This window comes from Pempheris klunzingeri, chromosome 20 (genome assembly GCF_042242105.1).
Source record: "Pempheris klunzingeri isolate RE-2024b chromosome 20, fPemKlu1.hap1, whole genome shotgun sequence".
In the NCBI taxonomy this organism is placed as follows: domain Eukaryota; kingdom Metazoa; phylum Chordata; class Actinopteri; order Acropomatiformes; family Pempheridae; genus Pempheris; species Pempheris klunzingeri.
Genome location: NC_092031.1, coordinates 123118 through 137551, shown reverse-complemented (window position 1 = coordinate 137551; position 14434 = coordinate 123118). Strand labels below are relative to the sequence as shown.

Below are 14434 nucleotides of genomic sequence, written 5' to 3'. Positions count from 1 at the left end.
AGGGACACATTTCCCCCAGAATGCACTGCACTGACGCCTTGTATTCAAAGGGAACATGTGACCACTTTGGATCAGCTGGGCGACGTGAAGAACCTCCTGCCAGGTTCTGTTCGACCGCTGAGGACAGAAAACACACAAACACAGCAGAGATGTTAGAAATACAGTCCACTACAGTCCAGCAGAGTCCACAACAGTCCACCAGACCACTACAGTCCACCAGAGACCACTACAGTCAACCAGAGACCACTACAGTCCACCAGACCACTACAGTCCACCATCCACTACAGTCCACCAGAGACCACTACAGTCAACCAGTGTCGATTACAGTTCACCACAGTCCAGAGTCCACTCGTCCAGCCTGAACTCGTCCAGCTGGATCGGAGCAAGAGACCCTCTCCGTGTATCCCATCAGGCCCTGGGCCCAACCCCTGCTCACCAGAGGATCACACATCCCCCCCAACCTGTAGAGCCGTGGTTGACTAAAGAGTCAGACTCCATCATCGCTAGCTTTACAAAACATCCAACGTGTCGTCCTCAGACCAACTGTCTGTCTGCTGATCAGTGACCTCTCAGACCATCTACGTCTAACTTTGTTTACACTAGTCTAACTCTGTTTACACTGGCCTAACGCCGTTTACACTAGCCTAACTTCGTTTATCGGCTCTGTAGAGATGAGCTTTTCACGTCTGTACAACATGAAGCATTGTTTTAAATAAAATGTTTAATCCTGAACTGAATATTTCTTTGTGATTTGCAGATGTTCAGTGAGACTCAAACCGGTGTCCCTGTGAACAGACTGTTTTACAGAGTATTTCTTCCAGTTTGGATCAATTTCTGACATAAACAGTCAGTGTTTCTTTCTATTCTCTATATGCGATATGAACAGAGCGCTCAGACCATCTACAGCTTTGTGGACCTCTGCTTTTTGAAACACACTGAAGCTCTGTAGTGGACTGAGGGCCAACCTAGTCTTTGGGGGTCTTACGTGCTGCTGATAGCGTTGCCCAGGTTCCTGATCCGGCCCCTCAGGGATCCTCTGCCGGCGGTTTTATAGTAGCTGTTCAGCTCCGGAGATGTTAGCGGCTTAAACAGCCGACCTGGAAACATACCGCACAGCATCAGGAGAGAAAACAAGGTGAACTAAGCCTTATTAAATAAGCCCCCACCCAGAAAAACAGACCCCTCAGTCCACATCCACAGTGGACCCACCAGAGGGGATTGTGGGAAACCTTTGGGACAGGAAGTGATGTTACACCACGTGCTGATTAACTCTGATCTAAATGCTCTGTCTGCGCCCACGTTGGTGTTTCTTCTTATTAGTAGTATAGAATGGTGCAGGGGCCAGAGCTTTCAGCTATCAGGCTCCTCTCCTGTGGAACCTCCTTCCAGTCTGGGTTCGGGGGGCAGACACCTTCTCTACATTTCAGAGTGGGCTAAAAACCTTCCTTAGTGATGAAGCCTATAGTTTAGGGCTGGCTCAGGCCTTGGACCAGCCCCTAGTTATGCTCCTGGTCCTGGATCCTGGTCCTCCTGCTGTGGTTCTCTGGTTTCTGTGGATCCTGGTCCTGGTTCTCCTGCTGTGGATCGTCAGCCACCAACACTTTTTAATGATATTAGTTATTATTATTATTATTATTCACATATTAACTAACTTAACTTGCTTATTTAGTCAGTGCAATAGTTGCTGTTAGTATATTGCTGTCGGTCTGTCTGTCCTGAATCGTTGGGTTTTCTCTCTGAATTAAAGAGTTTGGTCTGAGCTGCTCTTTACGTAAAGCTTCTTGAGAACGCTGTTATGAATTGAGGCTGTATAAATAAAGACTGATTGTTCGATTATTGTGACGTCGTCTCTTGGAGGACCTCCTTCTTCTTCTTCATGTCCCTAAAATGTGTCCAACCTCAGCTAGAAGGTTCCAGAAGTCACTGAAGCAGAATGAGTGAGAAAAGACTTCAGACATGTTGTTCATCAGAGGAGACTAAAGAAAGACAGAGAACATGTTGATCCAGAACAACAGTGGATCTAAAGATCTGTGAACCCTCCAGAAGAGATCTGAACTGTTTCAGGTTTTACTTTCTGAGTGACGGAGATTTGATAGAACAGAAAGATTTCCCCAGAGCCTCCATTGGTGTTTCTGCTGATTGTCCTCATGGAGGCCTCCATAGACCTCCACTACACACTAACACACTGACTAACTAACACACACACACACAGACACAGACACACACACACACACACTATAGACCTCCACTACACACTAACACACTGACTAACTAACACACACACACAGACACAGACACACACACACACACACACTATAGACCTCCACTACACACTAACACACTGACTAACTAGCACACACACACACACACTATAGACCTCCACTACACACTAACACACTGACTAACGAGCACACACACACACACTATAGACCTCCACTACACACTAACACACTGACTAGCACACACACACACACACACACACTATAGACCTCCACTACACACTGACAAACTAGCACACACACACACACTATAGACCTCCACTACACACTAACACACTGACTAACTAGCACACACACACACACACTATAGACCTCCACTACACACTGACACACTGACTAACTAGCACACACACACACACACTATAGACCTCCACTACACACTGACACACTGACTAACTAGCACACACACACACACACTATAGACCTCCACTACACACTGACACACTGACTAACTAGCACACACACACACACACTATAGACCTCCACTACACACTAACACACTGACTAACTAGCACACACACACTATAGACCTCCACTACACACTAACACACTGACTAACACACACACACACTATAAACCTCCACTACACACTGACACACTGACTAGCACACACACACACACACACACACACACACTATAGACCTCCACTACACACTAACTAGCACACACACACTATAGACCTCCACTACACACTGACACACTGACTAACTAGCACACACACACACTATAGACCTCCACTACACTGACACACTGACTAACTAGCACACACACACACTATAGACCTCCACTACACTGACACACTGACTAACTAACACACACACACTATAGACCTCCACTACACACTGACTAACTAGCACACACACACACTATAGACCTCCACTACACACTGACACACTGACTAACTAGCACACACACACACACTATAGACCTCCACTACACTGACACACTGACTAACTAGCACACACACACACTATAGACCTCCACTACACACTGACACACTGACTAACTAGCACACACACACACACTATAGACCTCCACTACACTGACACACTGACTAACTAGCACACACACACACTATAGACCTCCACTACACACTGACTAACTAGCACACACACACTATAGACCTCCACTACACACTGACTAACTAGCGCACACACACACACACACACACTATAGACCTCCACTACACACTGACACACTGACTAACTAGCACACACACACACACTATAGACCTCCACTACACACTGACTAACTAGCACACACACACACACACTATAGACCTCCACTACACACTGACTAACTAGCACACACACACTATAGACCTCCACTACACACTGACTAACTAGCGCACACACACACACACACACACTATAGACCTCCACTACACACTGACACACTGACTAACTAGCACACACACACACACTATAGACCTCCACTACACACTGACTAACTAGCGCACACACACACACACACACACTATAGACCTCCACTACACACTGACACACTGACTAACTAGCACACACACACACACTATAGACCTCCACTACACACTGACTAACTAGCGCACACACACACACACACACACACTATAGACCTCCACTACACTGACACACTGACTAACTAACACACACACACACTATAGACCTCCACTACACACTGACTAACTAGCACACACACACACACTATAGACCTCCACTACACACTGACACACTGACTAACTAGCACACACACACTATAGACCTCCACTACACACTGACACACTGACTAACTAGCACACACACACTATAGACCTCCACTACACACTGACTAACTAGCACACACACACACACTATAGACCTCCACTACACACTGACACACTGACTAACTAGCACACACACACTATAGACCTCCACTACACACTGACTAACTAGCACACACACACACTATAGACCTCCACTACACACTGACACACTGACTAACTAGCACACACACACTATAGACCTCCACTACACACTGACACACTGACTAACTAGCACACACACACTATAGACCTCCACTACACACTGACTAACTAGCACACACACACACACACACACTATAGACCTCCACTACACACTGACACACTGACTAACTAGCACACACACACACTATAGACCTCCACTACACACTGACTAACTAGCACACACACACACTATAGACCTGCACTAACTTTTTTACTCTACACACTGAGGATCTGGAGGTCAGAGGTCAATGGACCCCTTTGAAAATGACTCTGCTAGTTTTTCCCTCCCCAACATGCAGCCTGACTCTGCAGTGTTATTTAGCCCCTTGGTGACCAGCTGGTTGATATGGTTGGTACCAGTGGATGCTGAGGGGTGGGGGCTGGCTAACCATCACACACCTTCACTCTGGAGACACACTGAGCTGATAAGAGACTATTAAAGGCCGCCCCTCAGAAAGAATGAATCCTGTCTGGTAGAGTTTTTTTTAGATCCATTTAAACAGGAACATGCTAACATACCCTCACACAGCAGAGGGCGGGGCATGTTTTTATTGGGTTACTACAAGGCATTTCTCCTCTACTGATTCCTGATGGAAAGCCCCACCCTCAGACCATGGGGAGACCAGCGGTGTCCACTGAGGGGACCTCCAGCACCTGTAAACCCACCGTGTCCATCGTCCTGGCTGAAGGTCATAGTGGTGGCAGGTTGTTGATCTGTCTGGGCCGCGAGGACTCGTCTCCAGTAGGCCTCAGGGAGGGACAACATCCGGCCAATCACCTGAGACATCAACACATGGAACAGGAACTCTGAGCATACTGACAGCGAGGATGTCCACATGTTGCTGGAGGACTGGACCAACCTTTGGCTGAGTGTTGGTGTCTCTCATGATGGTTGTTGGAGACGGTTCGGACATCCCGTGCCCTACGATGGTCGGTCCAAACATCCGCGCCAAGTTATTCTGATCCATCTGACACTGAGGACTCCTCATCACCCTGCAGAATAAAGAACGGGAACAAATAAATCCTGTTTACCAGCCTCCTGCTGTCAAGATGATCTGATATCAGGGTTAGAGACAAAAGGGACCACAAAGAGACTCAAGAGGACCACCATGAACCAGCAGATGACACCTTCACAGCAGTTTCAGCATCTGTGCTGCTGGAGGGTCATAAACCAGCATGTAAGCTCTTACTTGTGTAAGTGGAGCATGAGGAAAGCCAGTGTATCTCTGTTGGCCTTCGGCAGCTCCGCGATGGCCTGATACGTGATGGCAGCACTGTTGTCTTCATCAGCCAGCTCTGAAAAACAGTCAGTCAGTCAGTAAGAAATTACCCTGATTACCAGACCAGGTCCACCACACCAGACCGGGTCCACCACACCAGACCGGATCCACCACACCAGACCGGATCCACCACACCGGACCGGATCCACCACACCAGACCAGGTCCACCAAACCAGACCAGATCCACCAAACCAGACCGGGTCCACCGCACCAGACCGAGACCACCTCACCAAACCGAGATGAGCGAAATGCTTCACAGTGTTTGTTTTTCCTTGTGTTAATCCGCCTCAGCTGTAACTGAAATTAACTGCAGAGAAAACCAAACTGGTCGAAATAAACTGAAACATTCAGGTTAGTGACACATTAACACACAGTCACAGACGATCACACACACACAAACAGAGGTGACGTTGAGGGGTGTGTTCAGTCTTGGTACCTGAGGCCTCCATGAAGGTCCTGTGCAGTCTGAAGGTGATGAGCGGTTCCTTCAGCCTCCTCAGGAAGTCTTTGAGGAGGCCACACACCACGTGGATGTCAGACACCTTGCTGAGCAGGAGCGGAGTTTTGCCCTGGAGGAACCGGTCCCTGAGCTCCTTCACCAGACGCTCCCCCCCAGGGACCCGGTACAGGCCTCTCTGCAGACAGCAGAACATCAGCTCTGATTGGTCGGTATCAGTCTGTATAAAGAAGTGTCGTGTCCTGTGATTGGTCTGCGTTAAGGTCCCATTTAGAGGAAAATAGACTATAAACCAGGATATGCTCTAGATCAGGACTACGTTGTAACTAACCACTCAGAGGCGGTCTTTGTGGCAGGAAGGTCACATCTGGTTCCAAAAAACCAAGATAGCGATGCCCGTAATGCTGAACTCAAGGCTTCATAACGGCAGTCCGCCAATAGGTTACGTCATGGTGACTATGTCCACTTCTTTTATACAGTCTATGATTAAAACCAGCTTCATATTCAGCTTCCATGGGACAGAATTTAAAGCTCTTTGATTGGATGGTTTCTTGTCCTCAGGCTTATGGTAGTGAAGACGTTTTATTGGAGGACCAGATATTTTCTACCCACGCTGTCATGTGACATGTCCTGTGAGTCATGTGACTCAGTATACCTTGTATTCAGAACAAAGTGAGCTCATAAGGACCAGGCCTCGTTGGAGTCTCAGTCGAGTTCTTGTGGTCTGACTAAGGCTGTTTAGAACTGTTCAAATGAAATCGCACCAAGAGGGAAAACCAACCAGACTGAAGTGGACTGAGGCCAAGCTCACCTCCTCCAGCCCCCTCCTCTCGATCTCAGTCACACAGTCCACAATCAGCTGAGGTACTCTGGGGTGGACCACTGGAGCGAAACCCTCCAACAAGTGCTGAGGAAGAGAAAAAATGAATAAGAAAATAGATAATAATCATCATCTGGTCCTGGAGTATTTGGTTTGGTGTAATTAACCTGTTAAGTACCTGCTGAGCCGCACTTCCTGTTGTGGCGGTGGCCGAGCAGCCCTCTGTGAATTTCTGTTTGCACTCTGGATGAGCGACAGCACGGCAGTTTCTGCACTTCACGGCCATCTTTCCAAAGCGAATCCTCTTTCCGCAGGGCGAGCAGGTCTCTGGCCGGATCACCTGAGGGGGGCAGATACACGACAGGTGGTGATCCTAAAGGGAGTCGGACCGTCTGTACTGGAGGGGGGGGGGGCTCAGATCATGGTCTATCATTATTCACATCATAAAGAACATTATTCCTCTACTTCCATCTTTATGCAGATGATACAGTTTTATTTACCACAGGCTGACTTCAGTCTGCATTTGAGGCTTCCAAAGATCACTTCTTAATCTGCCTATTTTAAATGCAGATGGATCCCCTCCCCATATCATTCTAAGTCAAACACCAAGGAGCTTAGCAGCAGACTGTCAATCACCCTCCAACACCTGACTCAGACATTAACAATCAAACTTTCTGTCAGAAATAAAGGCCGTTTGTCGTACCGTTTTAGACAGGAAAACGTGTTTGAGGATTTTCTCGGCTCTGAAAGCGTACGGCGCTCTGGCGGCAGTGCCCCCCTCCGTCTGAGCTTCAGCTTCAGGCTCTGCTAGTGTCTCATCACAGGGGAACCACACTGACGTCTGGTCTGAGGAAAAGAGGCCACTTCATTACAGCTAACTATTTTACAGTTCTTACACCAAACCATCAGCGAGTGGAGGCTGAGGATGAGTCTGAACTGAACTTTAATCAGTGTTCAGGGTTCATCTGTGGCTCACATGGCAGCAAACAAACAGGTTAAATATGCAATTATATGCTGATCTAAACAGCACAATGAACTCCTAAGACACATTAAACAAAAATAGACACGCACTTTTCTTTTGCTCCTATTTTCCACAAGTGGAAATAATGGGTTGACGACATAAATGGCTAATTTCTCTCATTTTGTTATAATGACTTCAATGATCCCCAAATGTGTGGGACAGCTCACCTCCTCCTCCTCCTCCTCCTCCTCCTCCCAGGGTAACAGCACACTCCTGGGTGACAGTCCGGCTCGGGTTTTCAGGGGTCTCCTGTGTGATACCCAGCACCATGTGGATCTGGCTTCCGGTCTCTGGAGTCATAACAGATGCCTTCACGATCGTCTCCACCTCCTGAGACACACGCACACACACCATTAGCCTGTTAAACAGCTCAGCAGAGGTTGTTGCCTTCTGGGATGTTCATTTGTGTCCACTGTGTCTATGAACATGTAGGAGCATCTGTGGGTTCCTTTCAATGACTGTACATAAGAAGTAGGCGTGGACACTGTGACGTTCCCCAGTTGGTTTATGGATCGCCGTTTTGAAGCCTCAAGATTGGCTTTACAGGCATTGCAAACTTGTTTTTTTGGGACCAGAAATGACAATTATTCTGCAAAGACACCTTCTGATTGGTTTAGACTTGACCCTCCTCTGGTTGGTCAGTGAGCAGGTAGCCCCGTCCTAAAGCCCCCCCTCTTCCTGGTGTATCTTCCTCTAAATCAGGGGTGCCCACACTTTAAAATGACCACATCAAAATGATCTAACTACATTAAAAATGCTAAACATATATTAATTTCTATATATACTGAGTATACTTTATATATACAATATATGTTGGCGTACACTGCATAACTGCAACTATCCCTTCTTTAGTAGATATAGATTGGAAGGCAAACTAGGTCACTTCGCTCGCTGGAGTTTTGTGGTAGCTAGTGCGTTTGACCGCATGCATGTCCCTGCCCGCAACCCGTAGCAGAGAAGAAATCTCAGACTGGCCGCCCTGTATGTCAATCAAGTCGCAAACGCAACTTTTTTTTTTTTTAATGTCACGCGATGTACCCGCACTACCTCCGCGATCGACCGGTAGATTGCGATCAACGTATTGGGCACCTCTGCTCTAAATGGACCATAATTGACTAAATTAACATCCTGCTGTGCTGAAGAAGACTGTAAACTAGAGACTGAGAGCAGAAACTCATCAGGAAAATGTTCACTGAGCTGATAAATCAGGAGAGAAGTCGCCTCATTTCCTCATTGACTTCCATCCAATCAGACTTCTGTTTGGAGCCAGTGGAGTCGCCCCCTGCTGGACACTAGAGATGGAGGATTTCGCTCCAGTGGTCCACCCCAGAGTACCTCAGCTGATTGTGGACTGTGTGACTGAGATCGAGAGGAGGGGGCTGGAGGAGGTGAGCTTGGCCTCAGTCCACTTCAGTCTGGTTGGTTTTCCCTCTTGGTGCGATTTCATTTGAACAGTTCTAAACAGCCTTAGTCAGACCACAAGAACTCGACTGAGACTCCAACGAGGCCTGGTCCTCATGAGCTCACTTTGTTCTGACTGCAAGGTATACTGAGTCACATGACTCACAGGACATGTCACATGACAGCGCGGGTAGAAAATATCTGGTCCTCCAATAAAACGTCTTCACTACCATAAGCCTGAGGACAAGAAACCATCCAATCAAAGAGCTTTAAATTCTGTCCCATGGAAGCTGAATATGAAGCTGGTTTTAATCATAGACTGTATAAAAGAAGTGGACATAGTCACCATGACGTAACCTATTGGCGGACTGCCGTTATGAAGCCTTGAGTTCAGCATTACGGGCATCGCTATCTTGGTTTTTTGGAACCAGATGTGACCTTCCTGCCACAAAGACCGCCTCTGAGTGGTTAGTTACAACGTAGTCCTGATCTAGAGCATATCCTGGTTTATAGTCTATTTTCCTCTAAATGGGACCTTAACGCAGACCAATCACAGGACACGACACTTCTTTATACGGACTGATACCGACCAATCAGAGGACACGACACTTCTTTATACAGACTGATACCGACCAATCAGAGGACACAGACACTTCTTTATACGGACTGATACCGACCAATCAGAGGACACGACACTTCTTTATACAGACTGATACCGACCAATCAGAGGACACAGACACTTCTTTATACGGACTGATACCGACCAATCAGAGGACACAGACACTTCTTTATACGGACTGATACCGACCAATCAGAGGACACGACACTTCTTTATACGGACTGATACCGACCAATCAGAGGACACGACACTTCTTTATACGGACTGATACCGACCAATCAGAGGACACAACACTTTTTTTATGCAGACTGTGTGTCCTTTGAGGGTCCCACAGAACTTCGATCCACGTGCTCACCTTTTCGACAGTCTTCCTCTCCAGCAGCTCTGCAGACATATTCCCTCCTCTTCCTCGCTTCCCACCTGGAGCACCACCAGCTGGCCCCATCGACGAACGCTGCACACGACCAACAGAACACAACGCCACAGTGTCACAACAACAAACTAAGACAAGGAAGTGCTGAGAGGCTGAGGAGCTGTGGACACCACCCACCCTCTTCTCTCTGGCTCGAGACCTCAGGGGTTTGATCACAGTCGTGTCCAAATCCTGTAAGAACACAAAGACAAACTGTCATCAAACCACATCAAAGCCAGAGAGCCGGTCCTCATGTTCTTTCACCACAACTTCAGATTCTTCAGCTTTCACTGGTGTCTTTCCTTTCAAACTATTTCCTCAGTCACAGCTCGTCTTTTCTGTTCCACATGAAGTAATTTGGTTGACTTGATGTTTCACACAAGTCCTGAATAAAAGTCTATGGGGTGAATCTGAATCCACGTCTGGAAAGAAAGACTCCATGAAGAGGACACTTTAAGCATTAAAACCAGGCAGACTGCTCCTTAAAGCCCAACCACCCAGCTGGCAGTTCAGACGTGTTTGGGTCGGTCACATTACCACATCATCATCGGTCCGGTCATAGCTGATGTCCGAGTGAGACAGGAAGGACGACTCATCGATCACAGACAGCCTGAAGGAACAAGACAAGACCAGTTCAGGAACGTCTTTTAATTCATTTTTGTTAGAATGTTTTTTATAATGCCGGGTACATTGGATTCATACAGTCTGTGAGGTGTCCATGTCTAAGCCTGGTACTCGTAGGTCTGGAGTGTTGACAGCAGTGGTACACTTTGTTATTGGTCAGCAGAATACCCCCATACCAGAAACCAGCTGATGTATGAAGAAGCCTTTATAGAGTGGATACTTTCCTTGTTTTCTTGTACTTTCTAACAAGTGACCTGATCTTCATTTACATCTCTTCATTTGAATGACCACAACAGAAAAGCATCAATACAATTCTAGAAACATGAACCCTGTCCTGGTCCTGGTCCAGGGACCTAGTCCGACCGGATTAAGTGTCTTACCGCCGGCTGCTGCGGTGCAGAGTCACATTGGCTCCTCTGTGTTCAAACGTGGCCAGGAGAGACTTCTGCTCATCGTTTAGACCGGCGCTGGACTTACTGTCGTGGACCAGGATGTCACACATGAGCTGCATCTGCCTCTGCTGGGACCCACAACACAGACAGAGAGATACTCAGAGGGCTGGGACGCCCCCCCCCCCCTCGGCTGCACAGACCACTACAACCTGAACAGCGGTCATATACGGCTGTGGCTCTCAGTTTAAAGGACAACTCTGTTTCTCCCCCTGGTCCTCTGTGTCCACATCCTGGTGTGTGAGTGACTGGTAGGTAGTAAAAGTGTTGGAACTGGTCCAGTAGATCACCTCAGCCAGCAGACACCAAACGGGCTGCAACGTGATCCTTTAAAAAAAACAGAACACAGGAGCTGCTGGTCTGCTGCTGCCTCCACCAGTTAGTTAGACACCAGGATATGACCCAGGGTTAGAAACTGTGGAGTTCACCTTTACTGAGCAGTGAAGGAACAGTCCGCTTGTGACGGAGCTTCAACAGTGAAAACACCACGAGGATGAAGATTAAATTTCCTGAAGGGATGAAGACAGACAGCTGATCACATCCTCTGAGGAGGCTTAAAGACAAGAAGGACTCTGATGACCTGGAACATTAAAATCCTCCTCCAGTCAAAGGCATCTGGTTTTAAATGGATTCATTACAGTTTAGTTCCACCCCCCTCCTCTTCCTCACCAGGTACTGGTAGTCTCCCTCCACCTTGTAGCGTTTCTTCATCTCCACGTCCAGCTGGTTCCTGGCGTGCTTCAGTTTGACCTCCAGAGCAGCTTTGGCCACGTCCGACTTCACCAGCAGCTCTTTGTACTTCTTCAGCTCCACTTCAGCGTGCAGCCACCTCTTCCTCACCACCTCAAACCGCTTCACCACGTCCACCAACTCTGGAGGAGGACACACCAAACACACCGAGACCAGGTCTGAACAGATCTAAACTGGTCCTGGATCAGTGGGTAAACTGGTCTAAACTGCTCCTGGATTAGGATGTAAACTGGTCTAAACTGGTTCTGGATCAGTGAGTACACTGGTCTTAACTGGTCCTGGATCAGTGAGTAAACTGGGATTTAACTGGTCCTGGATCAGTGGTCCTGGTCTCACCCTGCTCTGTGCTCATACTGGTCTCCTCCATGGTGATCCTCTGCAGACACAGAGCCAGCAGCTCCTCCACGATGAGCCGAGACTCCCCCATCACGGTCTGATCTGGTCTGATCCGGTCTGAGCTCGTACTAGAACAGTGAGGGAACAACTAACTCTTATTTTGAAGGTTCTGTCAAACACATTCACACAAAGTTTGAAACTTCTGAACTTTTTGTAGAAGAAACTGAACTCAGTGATGAGTCCATCCTCCTCCTCCTCGGGGGCTCTCTTACCCAGCGATCTGAACTGATCAATAAACTGATTCATTAATTAATCAGCCTGATTAATCAGAGAAATCAAAGAAGTGATCAGCTCTTTGTACTCCCCCCCCCCCCCCCAGCTCTTTCTACCTTTAAAGGGCCATTCCAGCCGCAGCTTCCCGCACTCTACCTGGCAGCCCGCAGGTTTCTACTCTTCACTGACGTCTGAGCTTCGATCCACGTGGAAACGGGGCTGCGCGCGCTCCCGCGGGTCGGTGCGGGTCCAGAAAGTTTTCAGCGAAAACCTCCGAGTTTGGTCCGAGTGTGAGAGGAGGAGGAGGAAGAGGAGGAGGAGGACAAAGAGACCACCTGTGGCCGCTCAACTCACCTGCGGACGTGTCTTTCACCACGTGACCTCACCTGCTCTTCCTGTGGGGTGATGTCACAGCTGGTCGGTCACGTGGTTAAATGCCGACGATGAAGACTCCTGATGAAGGAGCTCAGTGATTTTCCAGGTTTTTGCTGGAGTGAACCAGACAGGAGGATTCCACCCGCTCACCTGTCTGTGTTTTTCTGACTGGATGTGGTTGTGTGTGTGTGTGTGTGTGTGTGTGTGTTTGTGGGGGGGGGGGGGGGGGGTGTCTTGGTAACATGGACACTGTCTCATCATTTATTCTGATTCTGCTCTGATTCCCAGAATCAGTGAACTCAGCTGTGTAAATATTATAATATTATATGATCTTATTCCTGTTAAAGGGGAGTTCTTCCTCCACTGGGTCCTAATCTAATCTCTGAGCTGCTCTGTGGGGATTCTTGAATCCTTCCTGCTGAATTCCTGAATCTTTGGTCTCTGAATGAAAGAGTTTGTTCTGAGCTGCTCTTTATGGAAACAGTCTGAGAGAACAGTTCTGACCTGGAGCTGGAGAGAGAAAGATTGACTGATTGATTGATAAGTGACATGCAGAGGTCAGGCCATCGTCCCTCCCTGCCTTAAGTCCTCCATCATTGTCCCACTCCCGAAGAAGAAAAACTTCAGCAGTTTGAATGACTTCCCTAACCTGGGTATATCCGACTGCGTCTGCCTCTGGATCAGGGACGTTTTGGCAGATCGCTCCCAGAAGGTGAGAGTAGGCCCCCATGTCTCCCCAGCCATCAGCCTCAGCACCAGCTCCCCTCAGGGCTGTGTGCTGAGCCCCCTACTCTACACCCTCTACACACATGACTGCACCTCCACACACCCCAGAAACAGCATTCTAAAGTTTGCCGATGATAACACCGTGGTGGGGCTCATCACAGGAGGGGATGAATCTGCATACCGGGATGAGGTGGAGCGGCTGTCTGTCTGTGTGGTGCACGGAGAATAACCTGATCCTAAACACCACTAAGACAAAGGAGACCATCATAGACTTCAGGAGGAAGAAGACAGACATTCAGCCCCTGTTCATTGGTGGGGATTGTGTGGAGAGGGTCTCCAACTTCCAGTTCTTGGGCGTGCATATCGAGGACAACCTGACCTGGAGCACCAGCACCACAGCCACCATCAAAAAGGCACAGCAGAGACTCTATTTTCTGAGGATACTTAGGAACAACCACCACACACAGAAACTGCTTGTGTCCTTCTACCGATGCTCCATAGAGAGCATCCTCACATACTGCATCTGCGTGTGGTTTTCCAGCTGCACAGCTGCAGATAGAAAAGCTCTCCAAAGGGTGGTCACCACGGCCCAGAAGATCACCAGCTGCCCCCTTCCTTCTCTGGGGGAGCT

General features: G+C 48.2%; 1 protein-coding gene across 1 annotated transcript; it reads right to left on the bottom strand.

Moving 5' to 3' along the window:
* Positions 1-12520, bottom strand: LOC139220116 (rac GTPase-activating protein 1). The gene is made up of 16 exons (XM_070852187.1): positions 12430-12520; positions 12013-12215; positions 11275-11414; positions 10808-10880; positions 10409-10462; positions 10214-10312; positions 8006-8168; positions 7521-7663; positions 6996-7157; positions 6809-6904; positions 5977-6175; positions 5451-5556; positions 5121-5253; positions 4945-5038; positions 986-1097; positions 1-117 (listed from the first exon to the last, which is right to left on the bottom strand). Exons 1-16 carry the CDS (start codon positions 12518-12520, stop codon positions 72-74), a joined length of 1914 nt encoding a protein of 637 aa, XP_070708288.1. The 3' UTR covers positions 1-71.
* Between the last annotated feature and the right edge of the window lie 1914 nt (positions 12521-14434).

Coding starts and splice junctions, on each gene's coding strand:
- LOC139220116 (XM_070852187.1), bottom strand. CDS start 12,520: ATGGGGGAGTCTCGGCTCATCGTGGAGGAGCTGCTGGCTCTGTGTCTG. Junction 5,039..5,120: donor ACACCAACACTCAGCCAAAG/GTTGGTCCAGTC, acceptor TTGATGTCTCAG/GTGATTGGCCGGATGTTGTC. Junction 1,098..4,944: donor TGCCACCACTATGACCTTCA/GCCAGGACGATG, acceptor GTATGTTTCCAG/GTCGGCTGTTTAAGCCGCTA.